The sequence below is a fragment of the Lemur catta genome, chromosome 15 (genome assembly GCF_020740605.2).
Source record: "Lemur catta isolate mLemCat1 chromosome 15, mLemCat1.pri, whole genome shotgun sequence".
Taxonomy (NCBI): Eukaryota; Metazoa; Chordata; class Mammalia; order Primates; family Lemuridae; genus Lemur; species Lemur catta.
The window spans coordinates 10,562,889-10,579,181 of record NC_059142.1 but is presented as its reverse complement, the minus strand read 5'-3'; the positions used below and the strand labels follow the sequence as shown (position 1 = coordinate 10,579,181).

Genomic DNA, 16,293 nt, shown 5'->3' with positions numbered 1-16,293 from the left:
GATGACTATTTTCTGAGTGTTTTCCAGAAAACAAGGGATTGGAGATTTGGGTTCTGCCTGAGGAGTCGTGTGAACCACCCATTTTGGGGGAGGCCTAAGGTGCCCTGTGGTGCACACCAAGACCACACCTAGGATGAGAACAGACCGCGAGAACATCAGAAGACTGAAGAGTGCTGGATCCCAGCACAGCCTGTCCCAGCCTGGCCACTCCAATTCTCTGTCAAACGCACTGGTCCCATGTCCCATTCTGCTGCTCCTTTGTCTTTTGACAGTCTGGATAATTTGTTAAACTAGAGTAATCATTCAAAAAGAGTTTGCACCACTTTGGGGCATGGCGCTGGTGCTTAGGTTTTTGAACCAAGGGTTCACCATGTGTAGTTTGAACCCAGGGTGCGCCCCGAGGGCCTTGGGGACAGGAGAGTGGGCGCTCCTGAGTCCTCCGGCTAGGTTGGCTTTCAAGTCTGCGTGCCTCAGCTCCAACCAAGGGGGCACGATTTTGAAAGGAAAAAGTCTTTCTGCTTCAGACGTTTCTTCCTAATTTGCTGAGGATATTCATGGGACAGGTGTTTTCAGTGTTGGGCACAGTTTGAAGCAGTGGGTATGGAGCTGGGGGAGGGGAAGGACCAGCACACAGGCCCAGGGCCCTGACGGGGGAGCAGCTTTAGGAGTGTGGTTTGCTATAGGACAGAGGTCACAGGAGCATTGGTGCTGGAAGTGTTTGGGACCCCAGCTTGCCTTGACAAAGAAGTGTTGTTAGAACTTACTTTCTGGCCCTTTTTCCAAAGCCCTGATAGGTGAGAGAAGCTGGGTGAACAGTGGGCCTTAGCCCACCATGAGGAGGACATGTTTTGGGGGGGCATCCTCCTAGGGTCCCTCAGCCCCACCACCTTTTTCCTACACAGAGGCCACCCCTGTCGGCCCCCCTAGGTGACAAGTGTGCCTTCTCAGGGCAGAAATGAGGGTCTGTGAAGGACAGGGGAGGGAGCTGGCAGCAGTGCAGTCCTGTGATTTCCAGAACATTCCAACTCTGCTTTCTGGTTCTCAGTCCCATAAGGTGACCACTGAAGACCCTCTGGCCCTGCCACTGCCTCCTCACCCCCCCTCCCTCACACTGCAGACCTGACACTCGTGAATTGGGAAGACGAAGGCACGCTGGATCTCCTCCAGGGCATTTGACTGTCCAGCCATCCCTGCAGCTTCAGGGCCATGTTCCCGCAGAAGGAAAGACGGAGGGCATGGCTGGGGAGGGAACCCTGGCACAGCGAGGGAGAGGTCCGCTGGGGTCCAGCAGGCTCCCTGGGAAGGTGAGGTGGAATTTCTGGTTGACTTCTTTGGTGACCAAGTAGCACAAGTCAGGATCAAGCTCCTTGCGATGTTCAGCATCCAGGCAGAGGGCTATCCCTGGGAAACTCCCTCCACCTGGGCAAGGGCAGACATGGAGATGAGCATGAGTTGCTGCCAGCTGAGCTCCACCCTTCTGGGACTGGAAAGGGTAACAGGGGATGTGGGTCCCTAGGCCTGATTGTACAGAGTGCTGTGGGACAGGGAGCTCACAAGAGGGTGTGTGCCAGGACTCAGGTGTGCTGTTCTTGGTCAGAACTGAGGCTCAACTGACTTCAGAAGGCAGGAGCAAGGGAGCCCCTTTGTCTCCAGAAAACTGTGCAGGCACATGCCAGAGGCAGGCACTCCTGGGATCACAGCCCCAAGTCCCCTGAGCTGCTCTCCGTATTTCTGCTGTCTCTGCTTAATCTCTGCCTGGTGCTGGGCATGGAGCAGAGGATGGCTGTCCTGTCAGGTGACTTGGGGGGGGGATGGAAGGAGTGAAGGGGGACCTGTCCCTACCCCTTAGCACCCCATCCTCCCCCTCCTCTCCTCAGCCCTGGGGAGGGCATCTAGGAAGTGGAACATTGGCAGCCACTGGCCTCTGGGGCTGTTTTACTTCTTCCCCCTGCCCACTCTCCTCCCATCCAAGGCAGACCCTGCCTCAGCACCTGGAGTTTTCCCCCTTCCTTTCATTGACCTCCAGCTCAACAGCTCAGGACAGAGGGGGCCAAAGAGTCCACTCTTTCTGGGAAGAAAAAGGAAGGGCCACAGCCACAACCACCCGCCCCCCACATTGGGCTGCAGTAGCCTCCTCCCACCTATCCGCTTCAGTTCCATTCTTCTTCCACCAGCCCCTCCTCTGCGAAGCATTGTCCTCCCCAACATCCCTACCTGATCCACTGTCAGAACCAGTCTTCCCTTCCCCATGGGTCCTCCACCAGCACCCCCTTAAGGATGATTCCCCAGCCATTCACCTCCTCCTTCCCTTGTTCTCATGCCACCCCCCACCCTTCCCCACTATGTCTACACCAGCCCACCAGTGCCCTCCCCTGACCTACGACCACACCAGCCTCCCTCACCCGCTCTGTGCCAGCCTGCAGTCCCGCACCTGCCCTCTCCCGCAAGATCAGGCTGCCGGACCCCTCCAGCCGCTGAGCAGCAGGGGAAGCGGAGCGGGGCGCCCCGCGGGAACCAGCGGCAGAACCAGGCGTCCGGAGCCAGCGGCCAGAGCGGGCGGGGCAGCGCCGGGGGCGCCTAGTGCACGCGCAGCAGAAGCACCGGGCCCAAGTACTAGGGGAGCGTCACCTCGAAGTCCTCCTCCTGGGGGCAGTGGGCAGAGGGAGAAGGCTCATGTGGGTGGAGGGGCAGCAAGGAGGAGGCCAGGCCGGGCGGCGCGGGCACTCACCGCGCCCGGGCTGAAGTTCTTCCCAAAGTTGCCCAGCTGCAGGTCCCACGAGGCTCGCTGACACGTTGTCCCAGGTCCTCGAGCCTAGGAAGGAGCTGGTGGCCACGCGCCCCCGGCACTCGCCCATGGCCTTTGGTCGAGGGGGTCGGGCAGTGCCGCAGAAGCCGAGGCAGGGGCTGGCTGGCTGGGGGCTTGCGGCTCAGCTGCGAGGGGGACTGAGAGTCGCTGGGACGGCGGCAGGAGGTGCTGGGAGACCTGTGTGCGCCTGGCTCGGGAGCCCTGGAGAGGAGAGGTACCTCCACCCAAAGGCACCCGGCCCAGCATCCTCCCTCCAGAGGGAGGAGCGCAGGGCGGACTCGGAGAGGTTTCCACCGGATCCGCAGCCCTCGCCTCCACCCCGCAGTCAAACTCTAGCTCCTTTGGCTGTAGGCTTTGCAGTCGGTGCTTGTCTCCACCTCTCTGGATCTTAGGGTCCTAGGTCTCCTTTTGGCTCTGGAAAACACCCTGTCCCCTCCGCCAGACGGCTCCGGTTGGCCCCCCACGAAGAGCACCGGGCGCCTCCTCTGCATCTCCACCTTGTCCACTCCCTGCCCTGGAGGGCTTGTTCTGTAAATCAGTTTGAGTGTCAGATACTGAGTCACCGCGTGTCCTCCCACTGCCAGCATGCCCCTCTCCATTTCTGCGTCTCCTGTCTCTGTCCCAGGCCTCAGCGTTTTCCCAGGTCGGTGAGAGTGGGGATGGGGATAGGGGAGTCTGCTTTCCATCCTCCAGGGGTAGTGAGCAAAGGCATCTGGGAGGTCCGCATGGACGGGGAGGAGCACAAAGATCCGGAGGAGGCTGGAAGAGGACCCAGCACTGAGGAAAGAAGGGACTGGGGCTCTAGGCACCAGGCTGGGTTGGCATATGGGCCCCTCCCTTCAGCCTGTCAGCCTGTCAAAGTATAATTTTCAAAATAATTAAAAAACATGACTCTAGCAAATTAGAATGAACACAAGTCAAAGATTTTATTCAATTCACTCAGATAGTGATGTTGATTCCAAGAACAATTGAGAAACTGAGTCTTTATAAGGGCAATTTAATAAAGGAATGATGCTAGGATATGATTGCTGGGTTAGATATGAAACTAGTGAATGTGCTACAGGGCAATAAACTACAATCTTTGGGGTTATCTTTTTTAGTAAACAGAAATAATTTGCATTGCTCTTAAATTTTGATTGAGGCTTCCGAAGTGTTTTCCTCCAAAGCTACACTGTTACATTGTTATACCAGGGCCCAGTTGCTTCAGACCCTTGGCAACTCTGAATACACTTCCCTAATGACTAGGAAGGTTAAAAATCTTTTCACCTGTTTATTACACATGTAGGTTTATTTTATGAACTGCTTTTTGTGAATTTCCTATTATATTGGTTGCCCCTTTCTGGCTGGGTTATTCATTTGTAGAAGCTCTTTGTATATTTTGGATATTTACCATTTATTGCAAATAGTCTTTCCTGTTGGTTGTTTGCTTTTAATTTTTATGTCTGGCAACCCTGGAGACCTTCTATGCTGTCTCATCAAACCCTTCAGCAGCAGGAATTCATTGTCCCTGTTCTGTGCTGTCTTAGAATCTTACATCTCTGTTTCTATTCCTTTTTTTTTTTTTTCTGGAGGTGGGGATAGGGTATTGTTCTGTCACCTAAGATAGAGTGGTGTCATCACCTCCAGAGCAGCTGGGACTACAGGCACATGCCACCATGCCCAGCTAATTTTAAAATATTTTTGTAGAGATGGGGTCTCAATATATTGCCCAGGCTGGTTTCAAACTCCTGGCCTCAAGCAATCCTCCTGCCTCAGCCTCCCAAATTGTTGGGATTACACATGTGAGCCACCGCACCTGGCCATTTTTTATTCCTTTTGCTACTACATACTCACACTCTTTTCCTCCTCCACCCAGTCCTGGAATATAGGGCAGAGAGTAAGCTGGCTCCTGCACCACTTTTAGGACTTTCCACTCTCTCCTCCTTTCTCTCTTCTCTTTTGTTGATCCCCTCATTTCCCAACTGCAAGACCTGGGATAGTAGAGGTGGGATCAGAGATGATGAAGACAGAGCTGGTCCTTCCCCTCTGACTGGCTGATCCAACTAGGACAGGGGGTCTCCACACCATGACTTTGGGGCCTGGATGCCCAATGCCTCATTGTCCATGAAGAAGTCCCCACCCTAGTGCAAGGGGACCACCAACTAGGGGAGTTAACTGGACATCTCCTAGAGGTGAACATTACCTGTAACAACTTTCTCTTCTCATGGCTGGTCAGCCAAGAGCCAAGGACTAGGATTTGTGTGTGTGTGTGTGTGTGTGTGTGTGTGTGTCTGTGTGTGTGTGTGAGAAAGAGAGAGAGAGAGAGAGAGAGAGAGAGAGAGAGGAGTAGGACAGGGAGCTCAGAGGGCTCACAAGTTCATAGAGCCCGCACAGTGGAGGTGGTTAGGTGGATAGCAAAGGTGGTTAGGGACTAATTGCTGGGAATTTCACTGCTGAGCTGCCTGGGAATCTCCAGTTTCTCCAGGAGATAATAGTTGATCCCAAAAGACATGCATTGAAACCAACACCAGTTTATTGACTGGGGCACAACTGCCCTCCAACTCACTGGTTCATCCACTGCTGCATGCGTGCATCCGTCCACCCATCCATCCAATCATTCTTCCCATCACCCAACATTAAGCAAACACTTGTTGGATCTGTCTCATGTGTCAGCGCAGTGCCAGGTGCCAGGTAGATCAAGTTGAATGGGACCCAGCTCCTGCCTTCAAGAAACTCATGGTCTAGGCCGGGCGTGGTGGCTCATGCCTGTAATCCTAACACTCTGGGAGGCCGAGGCGGGCAGATCGTTTGAGCTCAGGAGTCTGAGACCAGCCTGAGCAAGAGCGAGACCCTGTCTCTACTAAAAATAGAAAGAAATTATATGGACCGCTAAAATATATATATAGAAAAATTAGCCAGGCATGGTGGCACATGCTTGTAGTCCCAGCTACTCGGGAGGCTGAAGCAGGAGGATCACTTGAGCCCAGAAGTTTGAGATTGCCGTGAGCAAGGCTGACACCATGCCACTCTAGCCCGGGCAACACAGTGAGACTCTGTCTCAAAAAAAAAAAAAAAAAAAAAAAGAAGCTCATGGTCTAGTTGGGTACACATAGGTAAATGAAAAAGGGCACCACAGGGTTTTAGGAATTATTTGTGTATTAATTCCTCCATTCAGCACGAACTTACCAAACACCTGCAGTGTGCCATGCAACTGTGGTGGGCAGCTGTGACCCTGTCCTCCTGAGCTTACAGTCCTGTGATAGAAGTCAGGATGGGACTCATGTCACGTCGAATATGCCTCCAAGGTAGCTTCACAGCAGGGCTCACCAGCTCTTAACTGCCTCATCTTGGAAGGGACATACATCACTCCTTTCACAGGTCTTTGGCTAGAATTAGTCACATGGCTGAGAAATGCTAGGAACTATATGAAGTATTTGGAGAGCACAGACTCCTACAGCGACCAGTGGTGTCTGCCACTCTAAGTAAACAGACTCTCCCTCATGGAGTTTGAACATGGAAGCAAATCATTCAAGGAAAAAAAAAATGGTAGGAGCCTTATTATTCTCACGGCAGTGCCTGGGGACAGTCTATTGGTTCTTGTGCCCCAGTTGCCTGGAGCTTCCTGGGTTTCTGATCTTTCCTGAGACTGCATGGGTTAACTCTTTAATTCCTCCGGGCACTCAGTTTCTTTTCCAAACACTCCTTTATTGCTTAAGTTAGTGGGAATTGTTTTCTATTGATTGAAAACAAAGAAGTTTAACATATACACATGTCTAAATCACTCTTGGTACGCTGAATCTCAATGAGGAACGAGTAGTTCATGTGCTGCCTGCGAGGCAAGCCTGCCCTTTCTGAAATACTGTCCCATTTATTTTAATGGTTGTATTTATGCAGTGATTGTATCTATACTGCATTTTGTCCACATTGTTTTATAAAAATTAGTGAAATTGAAAAGCCAAAGTACTCAGACCTGCAATATGAGACAGAGATAGACATCATTAGGTGAATTCCAAAGGACACATTTTTTAACTTTAATCGATTCTCACTGAATCTGAGCCAGAAGAAAAACAGAAATAAAGAATGTGTATGAAATGTTGGAATTCCACCACTGAAGGTGGAATCTAGCAGGCAAGATATGATTAGTGATGTGATAATGTTTTCTTTTTTTCCCCTTGAGATGGAGTCTCACTCTGTCACCCTGGCTAGAGTGCAGTGGTGTCAGCAGAGCTCACAGCAACCTCAAACTCCTAGACTCAGCCAATCCTCCTGCCTCAGTCCCGAGTAGCTGGTACTACAGACATGCACCACCACGCCTGGCTAATTTTTTCCATCTTAGTTGCCCTGCCAATTTCTTTCTGTTTTTAGTATAGACAGGGTCTCATTCTTGCTCAGGCTGGTCTCGAACTCCTGACCTTGAGCTATCCTCCCGCCTTGGCCTCCCAGAGTGCTAGGATTACAGGCATAAGCCACCATGCCTGGCTGTAATAATATTTTCTAATTCTCTGGAAGTGGAACCTGCTTTATAATATACAATTATATTTTGTATATTATACTTTGAGGGAAGATTTAAGAAAGCATACGTGGGCACTGTTGGCATTGGCCCAGGAAGTAGGTCCTCCTCCTTCTGTCTGGCTTCCAGTGATGCTTTTTCAGTGTTTTGTTCATTTTAAAGCTGGGACAGTAGGTCACCATCAACGTCTTGGGCAGTTTTTAGGCTGAGCCACTTCTTGCTGGCCGCCCTTGAGTAAGGAGACCGTGAGGCCCAATCAGCGGTGGTCAGGGGCACACGGCTCCCCCCATGGTAATGGAACGAAAAGCAAGACCAACTAGCAAAACCCTTAAGGGGGCTGTGCAGGCACTTTGAGGCTTGGAGTCTCCAAAAGGCTTGGTGGTGCTGTCCTGAGATTCTATTCTCAGTGGGGTTGCTATTTCTCTGTTTTGATTTTGTTTTTCTGTTTTTTTGTGTGTGCGAGGGGGTGAGGTATGTGGGGCCTGGTTGTCCCAGGAGAGGCACATGGAGGCCTGTTTTTCTGGGGGGTCCTTTTCTCTGGGTGCCGGTTAGCCTAGAGCGATGTGGTCAAGGGATGTGTGTCACATGGGCCGTGTTGTCCCAGGATTTAGATGGAGACGCTGTTCTCGATGAGGGGAGGGTCCAGGTAGGTGTAGGGCAGCGCCAGGCCCCGGTTCCGCTCCCGGATGCCCCTCGAGATCTGGGCCAGGCGGCTCTGGAAGGCGGCGATGCTCCGCCGCGGGGCCTCCTCCGTGAAGTGCTCATCTGGGTAGGTGCCCAGGGGCCTCTGGGGACCAACCACAAAGCTAGGTGAGGGGCCCCTCTGAGGTCTCGCATGCCAGATTCCCTGTCCCCATCCTCTGAGCAGCTATGACTTGCCTTAGCTGGCCCCAGCCCCAGCCCCTGCCCTGGGGGACCTGAAGCAATCCCCAACTGGGCCTGTTTCATGCCCCTCCCCTCAAACAGGGCCTCTCCAAGTGATTCTCTATCTGTATAGGAAGCTCTTGGGGAATAAAAGCTCAATTTAGAATTTCAAAGGAGCACAGTCACACATTGTCTTTGTAGCTAAGGGGGACTCTCTGCATCATCTTGTTTGGCCATTTGACCCTCACTGTGACATGTCCAAGGCTCATGTCCTATTGGAAGGTCCAATGCGGTGAAGGGTCCCAGGCACTTGATGGCAGGGTCAGGTCTGGGCCAGGAGGGTAAACAATACACCCTCACTTAGCCCAACTGGCCTGCCCTGCGTCCCAGCCCCAAACTCACTCGGTCTCCAGGCTCCTTGCTTAGCAACCAGAGGGCAATGACAACATCACATGTGGCATTGACTGGTGGGAGTGTGGCTATGAAGCCCTCAGGCCTTGCCTGGCCTTTGGAGGTGGGTGGTGGCAGTTGCATCGTGGGTGGCAGGTTGGGCATCCAAGCACAGGAGTCAAACTGAAGGCCGAGAGGGCAGAATGAGGCCAAGGAGCCAGGCCACCTCCACCCCTCACCCCAGCACTGACCTCTCCTCACCTGCCCTGCACTGACAGCAGCGTGCTTGGCTGAGCAGGTGAATATCACCATGGTGACATACTGCACCAGGGCTTCCCGGGTCTCCAGTGAGGAGGGCATACCTGTGGGGAGAGCTGGGTTGGGGACAGGGCTACCAGGGACCTGAGGACCAGGCTGCAGAGGCCTGAGGGTGGACCCCAAGGGCTGAGCTTCCCCTACCTGAGCTCTCCCGGCTTAGGAAGCCCTCAGAGAAGATCTCCCTCACCCAGGCCTGGAGCTCTCTGTCGTCTCGGACAGACACGTCACTCGGGTAGTAGATGCCAATCATTTCAGAGACAAAGCTGCAAGGTTCACCCAGGTTCGGTCCCAGCTCTCTGAGGAGTGCCCCTGCCCAGGGCCGTGAACGTCCGGCCCTCCTTGTTGTCGTGAGCCTCCCTGGACCCTCCTCTCCTTTGCAGGCTTCCTGCCTCCCCAACAAGCCCTGGGCCCTCTGGGGACAGCCCCCTCACCACTCCACTGCACCCCAGATCTGCATCCCGTCATCCCGGTAGTAGTAGCCCGGGATGTCTTCAACTCCTCGGGTCTGGATATCCTCGGGCAGACAAAGGACAGAATAGTTCAGCTGCTCCATGTTCCTCTGTATCAACTCAGAGAAGCCTCCAATGCCAAGGCCTGTGGACTGGGAGACAGGACGTGTGGGTACTGGAGACCTCACTCCAGAAGCAGGAGGTAGCACTGGTGTGGGGGACCCCAGAGTCTTCAAACTGAAGGAATGGCCCACCCACTGCCTCCCCACGGCAGCTCTTACCCTGTCCACCACCTGCCCGGGTGAGATGAGCAGCTCGCGGGCGAGTGTGTTGATGTGCAGGGTGTACCGTGTGTGCGGGACCAGCAGCTGTGTGGGGCAGGCATGGCAGAGCTGGGGGGGCGGGCCTGGGTCTTTCTGGCCCCAGACCTTCCCCCAGAGGCACCAGCCCTGTAAGTCACTAAAGAAAAGACAACAGGGACAAGAGGGGCAGCCTGGACAGGGGCAGCACTCCAGGAGCTGGGCTCCACCAGCATCTTGCTCTGTGACCCCAGGCATGCAGCTTTCTCTCTCTGGGCAGCAGGTCATTTTGTCCAGTGAAGGGGCTGACGGGGGTGAGCACTGTGAGGCTCTGACATCTTGTGGTTTCCTAACCCTGGGAAAGCACCACGGAAACCAGGGCCCGTGGGCCTGGCAATGTGGAACCGTCCCCAGAGTCCACCTCTGGGTGCCAGGCCCTGGGAGCTACAGAGGGTTGGAAAGAATCAGCCAGGACTGGAGAGCAGAGAGCAGGGCCTGAGTCTGGGACCAGGAGTCAGAGACTCTGAGCAGCCCCCGGGAGGGGAGACCCTGTCCTGCACAGAGTAGGCACCTCAGATCTCTGGGGAGACATGAATCTGTGCCATCTGAAGGCTTAGCAGGGCCGTGGGACCTGCAAAGCCCTTCCCAAAGCCCATGGGTCCCCTCCCAGGGCTCCCTCACCCCTGGAACTCTGTGCAGAAAATCTGTTGGTCTCTCAAAGCCATGTTCACACTTTGACATCTGCCAGCTTCAGGTCTCTCCTTTTCTAGGATGTGGGCTTCTATGATGGCTGTTCATCCTGTCTGGCCTCCCTTAAGAAGGTGCTCTCTGGGCACAGGATGTGCCCCAGGGCCTGGCAGAAAGCAGGCTCCCGGGGGAGTTGTGCAGGGAGACGCTGCCGAAGCGGGTGGGGGCTCTGCCTCCCAGCCGGGAAGGGTGGGACCAGCCCAGCAAAGGCTGCTTAGAACAGGCTGAAGGCAGGCCAAGGTGCAGGGACCTGCAGCTTGGGCACAGTCTGGGCCACCTTGCCAAGCCACTGACCTTGAAGAGTGGGTGGCAGTGGGGCAGCTGGCGCAGCGTAGCCAGGGTGAAGACCTCAGGCAGCAGGTGCGAGTGCAGCAGGTGCGTGAGGGCCTCGTGGAAGGAGAACTCGGCGTTGCGCACCCAGGTCTTGGCCAAAAGCCAGTCCCACTTGTCATCGCTGGGCAGGAAGATGGGGCTGTTGGGCCCAGGAGTCTGGCTGAGCTGGGGGGAGGCAGCAGGGGAGACAGGTAGCCATGAGTGTCTGCCAGCCATTCACTCAGACCCTCCCCCTGCCACCCTGCCTCTGCCCAGCCACAGACCTGGATGGCGAGGGGCAGCAGGGACCCACACCCTGGGCGCTGGTACAGCAGGGTCATCGGGGCTGCGGAGAACTGAGGCCGCCCATTAACGACATTGGTTTTGATGCCAGACAGGATACCGTGATCCACCAAGAACAGCGAGCCCCTCTGCGGGAGAAAGAAGGGGAACTGAGGCTGTCACTTGACTTTCTAAAGGACAAGGGTGTGGTGGAAGGGAGAGGATTCAGGGCTGGGAGAGGAGTGGGCTTGGTACACAGCACACAGTGGGTCCCTAACAAATGTGGGTGTGCCCCGCCCTCTCCTCTCCAGTAGGGGATGGGCCTGAAGGCACTGAGATGGCCTGGACCCCTGTGCCCCTCACCTCCAGCTCAGCCTGCAGACTGGTCCCAGGGCCCAGCACTGGGGCCACCATGGCATCAGTGACCGGGAAGTTCTTTGGGAGGTAACGGCAGCGGTGGATCAGGACAGGGTTGAGGCCATTCAGGAACTGGGAGGCAAAGAAGGCGTCTTCCTGCCAGTGCTCAGACACGTACTCTGCAAGGGGTGGGGCATGTGGGGACTGAGTCACCCAGGTCCCGCAGGTCTCAGCCTGACATTCACAGTGGTTTCCTCCTGGGTCCCTCATGGGCACCCTATGCCTTTTTCAGGGTGACCTCCTCTGGCCCCTTGGCTTCAGTCACTGCCCTTTTACCAAACAGCACCTCTTAGCCCCTGGCCCACGGGCCCACCGTCTACCTGACATTCCCCCTGGATGACTCACCAGCCTCAAATGCAACGTGTCAGAGACCAGATGTAGGCTCTTCCTCGCATTGCCTGACACCCTGGGGAATGGCAACTCCATTCCCCCAGCTGCCTGTGGCAGAGCCTGAGGACCTCTCTTGGCAGCTCCCCGTGCCCCACCAAATCCTACTGATGCTACACCCTGAGTACCTCCTGCCCGCCCCGCCCCCCGCCCTGCCGCCATCCACTCCACTCTATCGGCACTGCCTTGTTGAGGCCGCCATCCTCTGCTGACCACAGCCAGAGCCTCATGGCTGATCCTTCTGCTTCCACTCTTGCCCCCAACAACGCACTCCGCAGAGCAGATCACCATGTCATTCCCCAGCTGGCAACCAGTCAACAGCCTTGCCCTGCACTGAGGAAGGGCCCAAGTCCTGCCGTGGCCCACACAGTCCTGCACCATCCGGGCCCCGTGCACCTCTCCTACGTCCTCGAAAGGCGTCTCAGCCTTCTGTCTTCAGGGCCTTCACATTTGCTGTCCCCTAAGTCTGGAACCCTCTCTGCCCCAGACCCCATCCTTGGCACTGTTAATGCCTGCTCAACTCTAAGGTCTCAGCATTTGCCACCCCCAGACTAGAGCAAGTCCCCCCTTTACACATTCACTGGAACCAATGAGCATGTTTCACAAGTGAAATGAATTATTTCAGCCTAATAGCCAAGGGCCTGCTCAGCTGTAGGCCCTGTGAGTACAAGAACTGCATCCACACCCCCTAACCCCATGTCTGATGTGTAGTAGCTCAACAAATGTCTGCTGGGTTAGAAGGCACTAGAAGGTCAGGAATCCCCTCAGTCCATATTCTCTTTTGTCTCTGTGGAAGAAGTAAGGTCTAGCAAGGGACAGGGCCTGCCCAGGGTCCCACAGTGAAGTGGAGCTCAGTTTTCTGAGATTCTTGACAGCCATGGTAGCTGATGCCCCAGAGAAGAGGTTGGGAGCCCTGGCCCAAGCTGCTCACCGGCTGCTGGGGTCGTCCGGAAGTTGAAGATTCTTCTCATCTCCTTCAGACTCCTCCAGAGCCCCTTGCGGTCCAGCAGCCCCTTGATTTTCAGCTCTGTGAACCTGCCAGGGATATGAGGGATGGGAGACGGGCGGGATCTTGAACCAGCCTCTGGGACCTGAGGTAGTCACTTCCCCTAAGGTGGCCACTGCCCTGTGGGAATAGGTAGTGGCAAGAGGCTACATCCCCGGTCAGGCTGTGTGACGCATATCACCAAGGGGCGGGGGGAGCAGGGGTCGTAGGGCATCTGAGACCCAGGGGCAGGACAGGGCAGGCATCCTCACGCAGAGAATCCTTGTAGGTAAAAGTTGGTGTTCTTGGCCGTGGAGTATTTGATGTTGAGGTCCAGGTCTTTGACGGTCACCTCATCGAGGCAGTGAGGCCATCCTGGGATGTAAGTCTTCCATCTGGGGGACAGAGCAGGAAGGTGGTGAGCACGAGGCCTCAGGGAGCCCCTGGACTAGGACAGAGGGAGTGGCAGGCTCCTTGGGGGCCTTGGTAGGCATGTCATGGAGAGGCACTTCAGCCTCTGCAGCTTAGGGGAGCCACAGCAGTTTACTCTGCCCTGGCCTGAGGCATCTCTAAACCTTATTATCAAACAAGCAACACAGCCCGAGACCTTTGGATGAAATGGAAAAATCATGCCCCTGCAAACTGAAGACCCCTCTCCCCACAAGCGGTCCTTTCCTCACTCATTCTTTGGTGCATTCAACAATTGATTTTGGGTTTCAAAGAGCAATTTGCAATTAAAGAACACTGCCACCAGGTGGTGGCCAAACCCTGCTTCTCAGACTTTAATGTGTGTACCAAGAAAATTTGGTAAAATGCAGATTCTGATTTCTAACAAGGCCCCAGGCGTTGCTGATGCCATGGATCTGAGACGTCACTTGAAGTACAGAGTGCCTAGAGAGTTGCAGCAGAGTTAACCGAGGGACGTCACCAACAGTAACAGCACCCATTTGTATGGGGCTGTGCAGTTGACTAGCTGCATTCTTAACCATTTTCTCTTTTGTTCTTCTAATAACCCAAATGAGATTGGTACTCATCGTTTCTTTTGCAGAAGAAAATAAGAATCAAAGAGATTGAATGACTTGCTTAAGATCTCACAGCTCTTTTTGGCAGGGCCCTGGGTCTCCATGGCCACAGCAGATCTCAATATCTATTCCCTTTCCTGGAGCTGTTGCTGGCAGATTTGGTGTAATGGTTTTGCTGGGGGTGGAATTCATGACATATGTAGAAGCACTAGGAACCAAATCAGCTTGTGGCTCCTGTGTCCCCAGAGACCAAGAGCAGAAGGCTGCAGCTCAGGCTTTAGACAGCAGTCGAACTGGCCAGAGAGATCTTTTTAAAATCTGTGCCTGAGTGCACTTCCCAGCTTTGTGCTGAGGGAACCCTCCCGGGGGCCCCAGCTCCTTTGCAGCCTCCACCCTCTGCCAGGGCGGCCTCCAAGGCCCAGGTCACCCCTGTACCTCCAGTGCTGAGCCCAGAGCAGAGAAAGAGCCCCCCATCTCACCCGTTGCCCACCCTGGAGGCTGAGTTTCCTGGGGCGCGAGTGGTGGTATTTCTGATTCTGCCCGTATTTCCCAGAAGATACAACAATGATGTGTGAAAAAGCCCCGTGGCAAGGAAGACACCAGCAAGGGTAAGGCATTTAGAGCAGCGGTTTTCCAACTTTAGTGGGCACCAGAGCCGTCTGGACGGCTTGTTAAAACAAAAAGTGCTGCTCCCCACCTTCCATGTCTGATTTAGTAGGTTTGAAGGGGTCTGAGAATTTGCATTTCTAACGCGTTCCTGGGTGATAATGATGCAGCTGGTCCCAGGAGGACTCTTTGCTAAGAGAGGTGGAGGCAGGAGCTGCCATGGCCAGCTGCACCCAAGCTGCCCCTCATCCCTTGGCCACCCCTCCCCTCAACAGCAGCCCCCTCCTTACTGATACGTCTCCTGCCGGGCTTGCAGCTCCTCTTGGCGCTGCTGCTGGAGCACGGGGTGGTGGTCTGCCCAGGGGACCTTGGCTGTGGGAGGAGGGGAATAGGTGGGGAGAAGACACCCCATCTCCGGCCGCAGCCACCCTCCCCTCCACTACTGCCATCCCCTGCCTCTCCTCCCCTCAAAAGTACAGTTTCTTCCACATCGGGCTGCCACCTTCTCCTCCCCACGGCCCCACCATGCCCCCTCCTCTGCCCCCTGCCCGTTGGCCACAGCGCCTCACCTCTCTACGCCACTTGCCCATCCCCCCAACAGCAGCCCCCTGCCGCCTCCGGTGCCCCAGGTGCAGCCCCAGCCCGCCCGCTGCCCCGCACCTGTTCCCTCCCGCAGCACCAGGCTGCCGGCCCCCTCCAGCCACTGGTAGCAGGGGAAGCGGAGCGGGGCGCCCCGCGGCGGCGCGAGCTGGAACCAGCGGCAGAACCAGGCGTCCGGGGCCAGCGGCCCGAGAGGCCGGGGCAGCGCCGGGGGCGCCTTGTGCACGCGCAGCAGTAGCACCGGGCCCACGTCCTGGGGGAGTGTCACCTCGAAGTCCTCTTCCTAGTGGGGTGGGGGAGGTTCAGCACGGTCCCTCCTGCTCCCCCCTCCCTACACACCTCTCCCCCCTTGTCCTGTCTCCCCGCGCACTCACAGCGCCCGCAGTGAACTCCTTGCCGAGATGGTCCAGGGGCAGTGGCGGGCTCTCTCCCCGGGTCCCCACGATGGTGATAGACACTTTGTCCCACGTACCAGCCCCGCAGGCCTTCCCAGTGGACACCCTCACCCTGAACTCGGCCATGGTACCAGCCTGAGTGTGGCCGTCTACTGCGCGCAGGACAGCGGAGCAGGCTGCTCACCTTCGGGACACGCCCCGCCCCGCCCCGCCCCGCCCCGGCCCTCTGCAGGCGACGCTGGTTGGAGCCCTATCGCCTCCCCCTGATTCAGGGCAGGGAGGGGCGGGCCCAAGGGGCTGAAACATGGAACTGAGGGATGCGGAAGGGGTGGGGGGGGTTTTGGCAACACTGGGACAGGGAGAGACCTGAGAGTCCTGATGGTTTGGGGAACAGGACCTTTCAGTGATGGTGTCAGGCCAGAGAGCCAGAGTTGGGACCCAGCTGGGATTGGGGGTACATTTGCACACACACCTCCCCCGTTTGTTTGTTTGCCTTTTTAACCTTAGAAGTCTAGGCAGAACCACCTCCCCTCTTCCCACAACTCTTCTTGGACTACATCCATTATTTCCTTCCCTCCCTCCCTCCCTCCCTTCCTTCCTTCCTTCCTTCCTTTTGACAGAGTCTCACTCTGTCACCCAGGTTAGAGTGCTGTGGCATCAGTCTAGCTAGCAGCAACCTCAAACTCCTGGACTCAAGCGATCCTCTTGCCTCAGCCTCCGGAGTAGCTGGGACTAGAGGCAGGAGCCACCACTCCCGGCTAATTTTTTGTTTCTATTTTTAGTTGCCGGGCTAATTTTTTTCTATTTTTAGTAGAGACTGGGTCTCCCTCTTGCTCAGGCTGGTCTCAAACTCCTGGGCTCAAGCGATCCTACTGCCTTGGCCTCCCAGAGTGCCAGGATTACAGGTGTGAGCCACCGTGCCAGG

The 16,293-nt window shown here is 55.6% G+C and overlaps 1 protein-coding gene across 4 annotated transcripts; it reads right to left on the bottom strand.

Moving 5' to 3' along the window:
• Positions 1-7,530: 7,530 nt before the first annotated feature.
• ALOX15B (arachidonate 15-lipoxygenase type B) lies at positions 7,531-15,566 on the bottom strand. Of its 4 annotated transcripts, none has more exons than XM_045570177.1 (14): positions 15,348-15,566; positions 15,034-15,256; positions 14,664-14,745; positions 13,018-13,140; positions 12,692-12,795; positions 11,320-11,492; positions 10,959-11,105; positions 10,657-10,860; positions 9,598-9,684; positions 9,299-9,468; positions 9,009-9,130; positions 8,811-8,911; positions 8,562-8,732; positions 7,531-8,082 (listed from the first exon to the last, which is right to left on the bottom strand). In XM_045570177.1, exons 1-14 carry the CDS (start codon positions 15,492-15,494, stop codon positions 7,903-7,905), a joined length of 2,034 nt encoding a protein of 677 aa, XP_045426133.1. In that variant the 5' UTR covers positions 15,495-15,566; the 3' UTR covers positions 7,531-7,902. The 4 variants fall into 4 exon arrangements, with proteins under 4 accessions (XP_045426133.1, XP_045426134.1, XP_045426135.1 ...); XM_045570178.1 differs by having other exon boundaries at positions 9,009-9,094; XM_045570179.1 differs by lacking the exon at positions 9,598-9,684 and having other exon boundaries at positions 15,348-15,494.
• Positions 15,567-16,293: the final 727 nt, after the last annotated feature.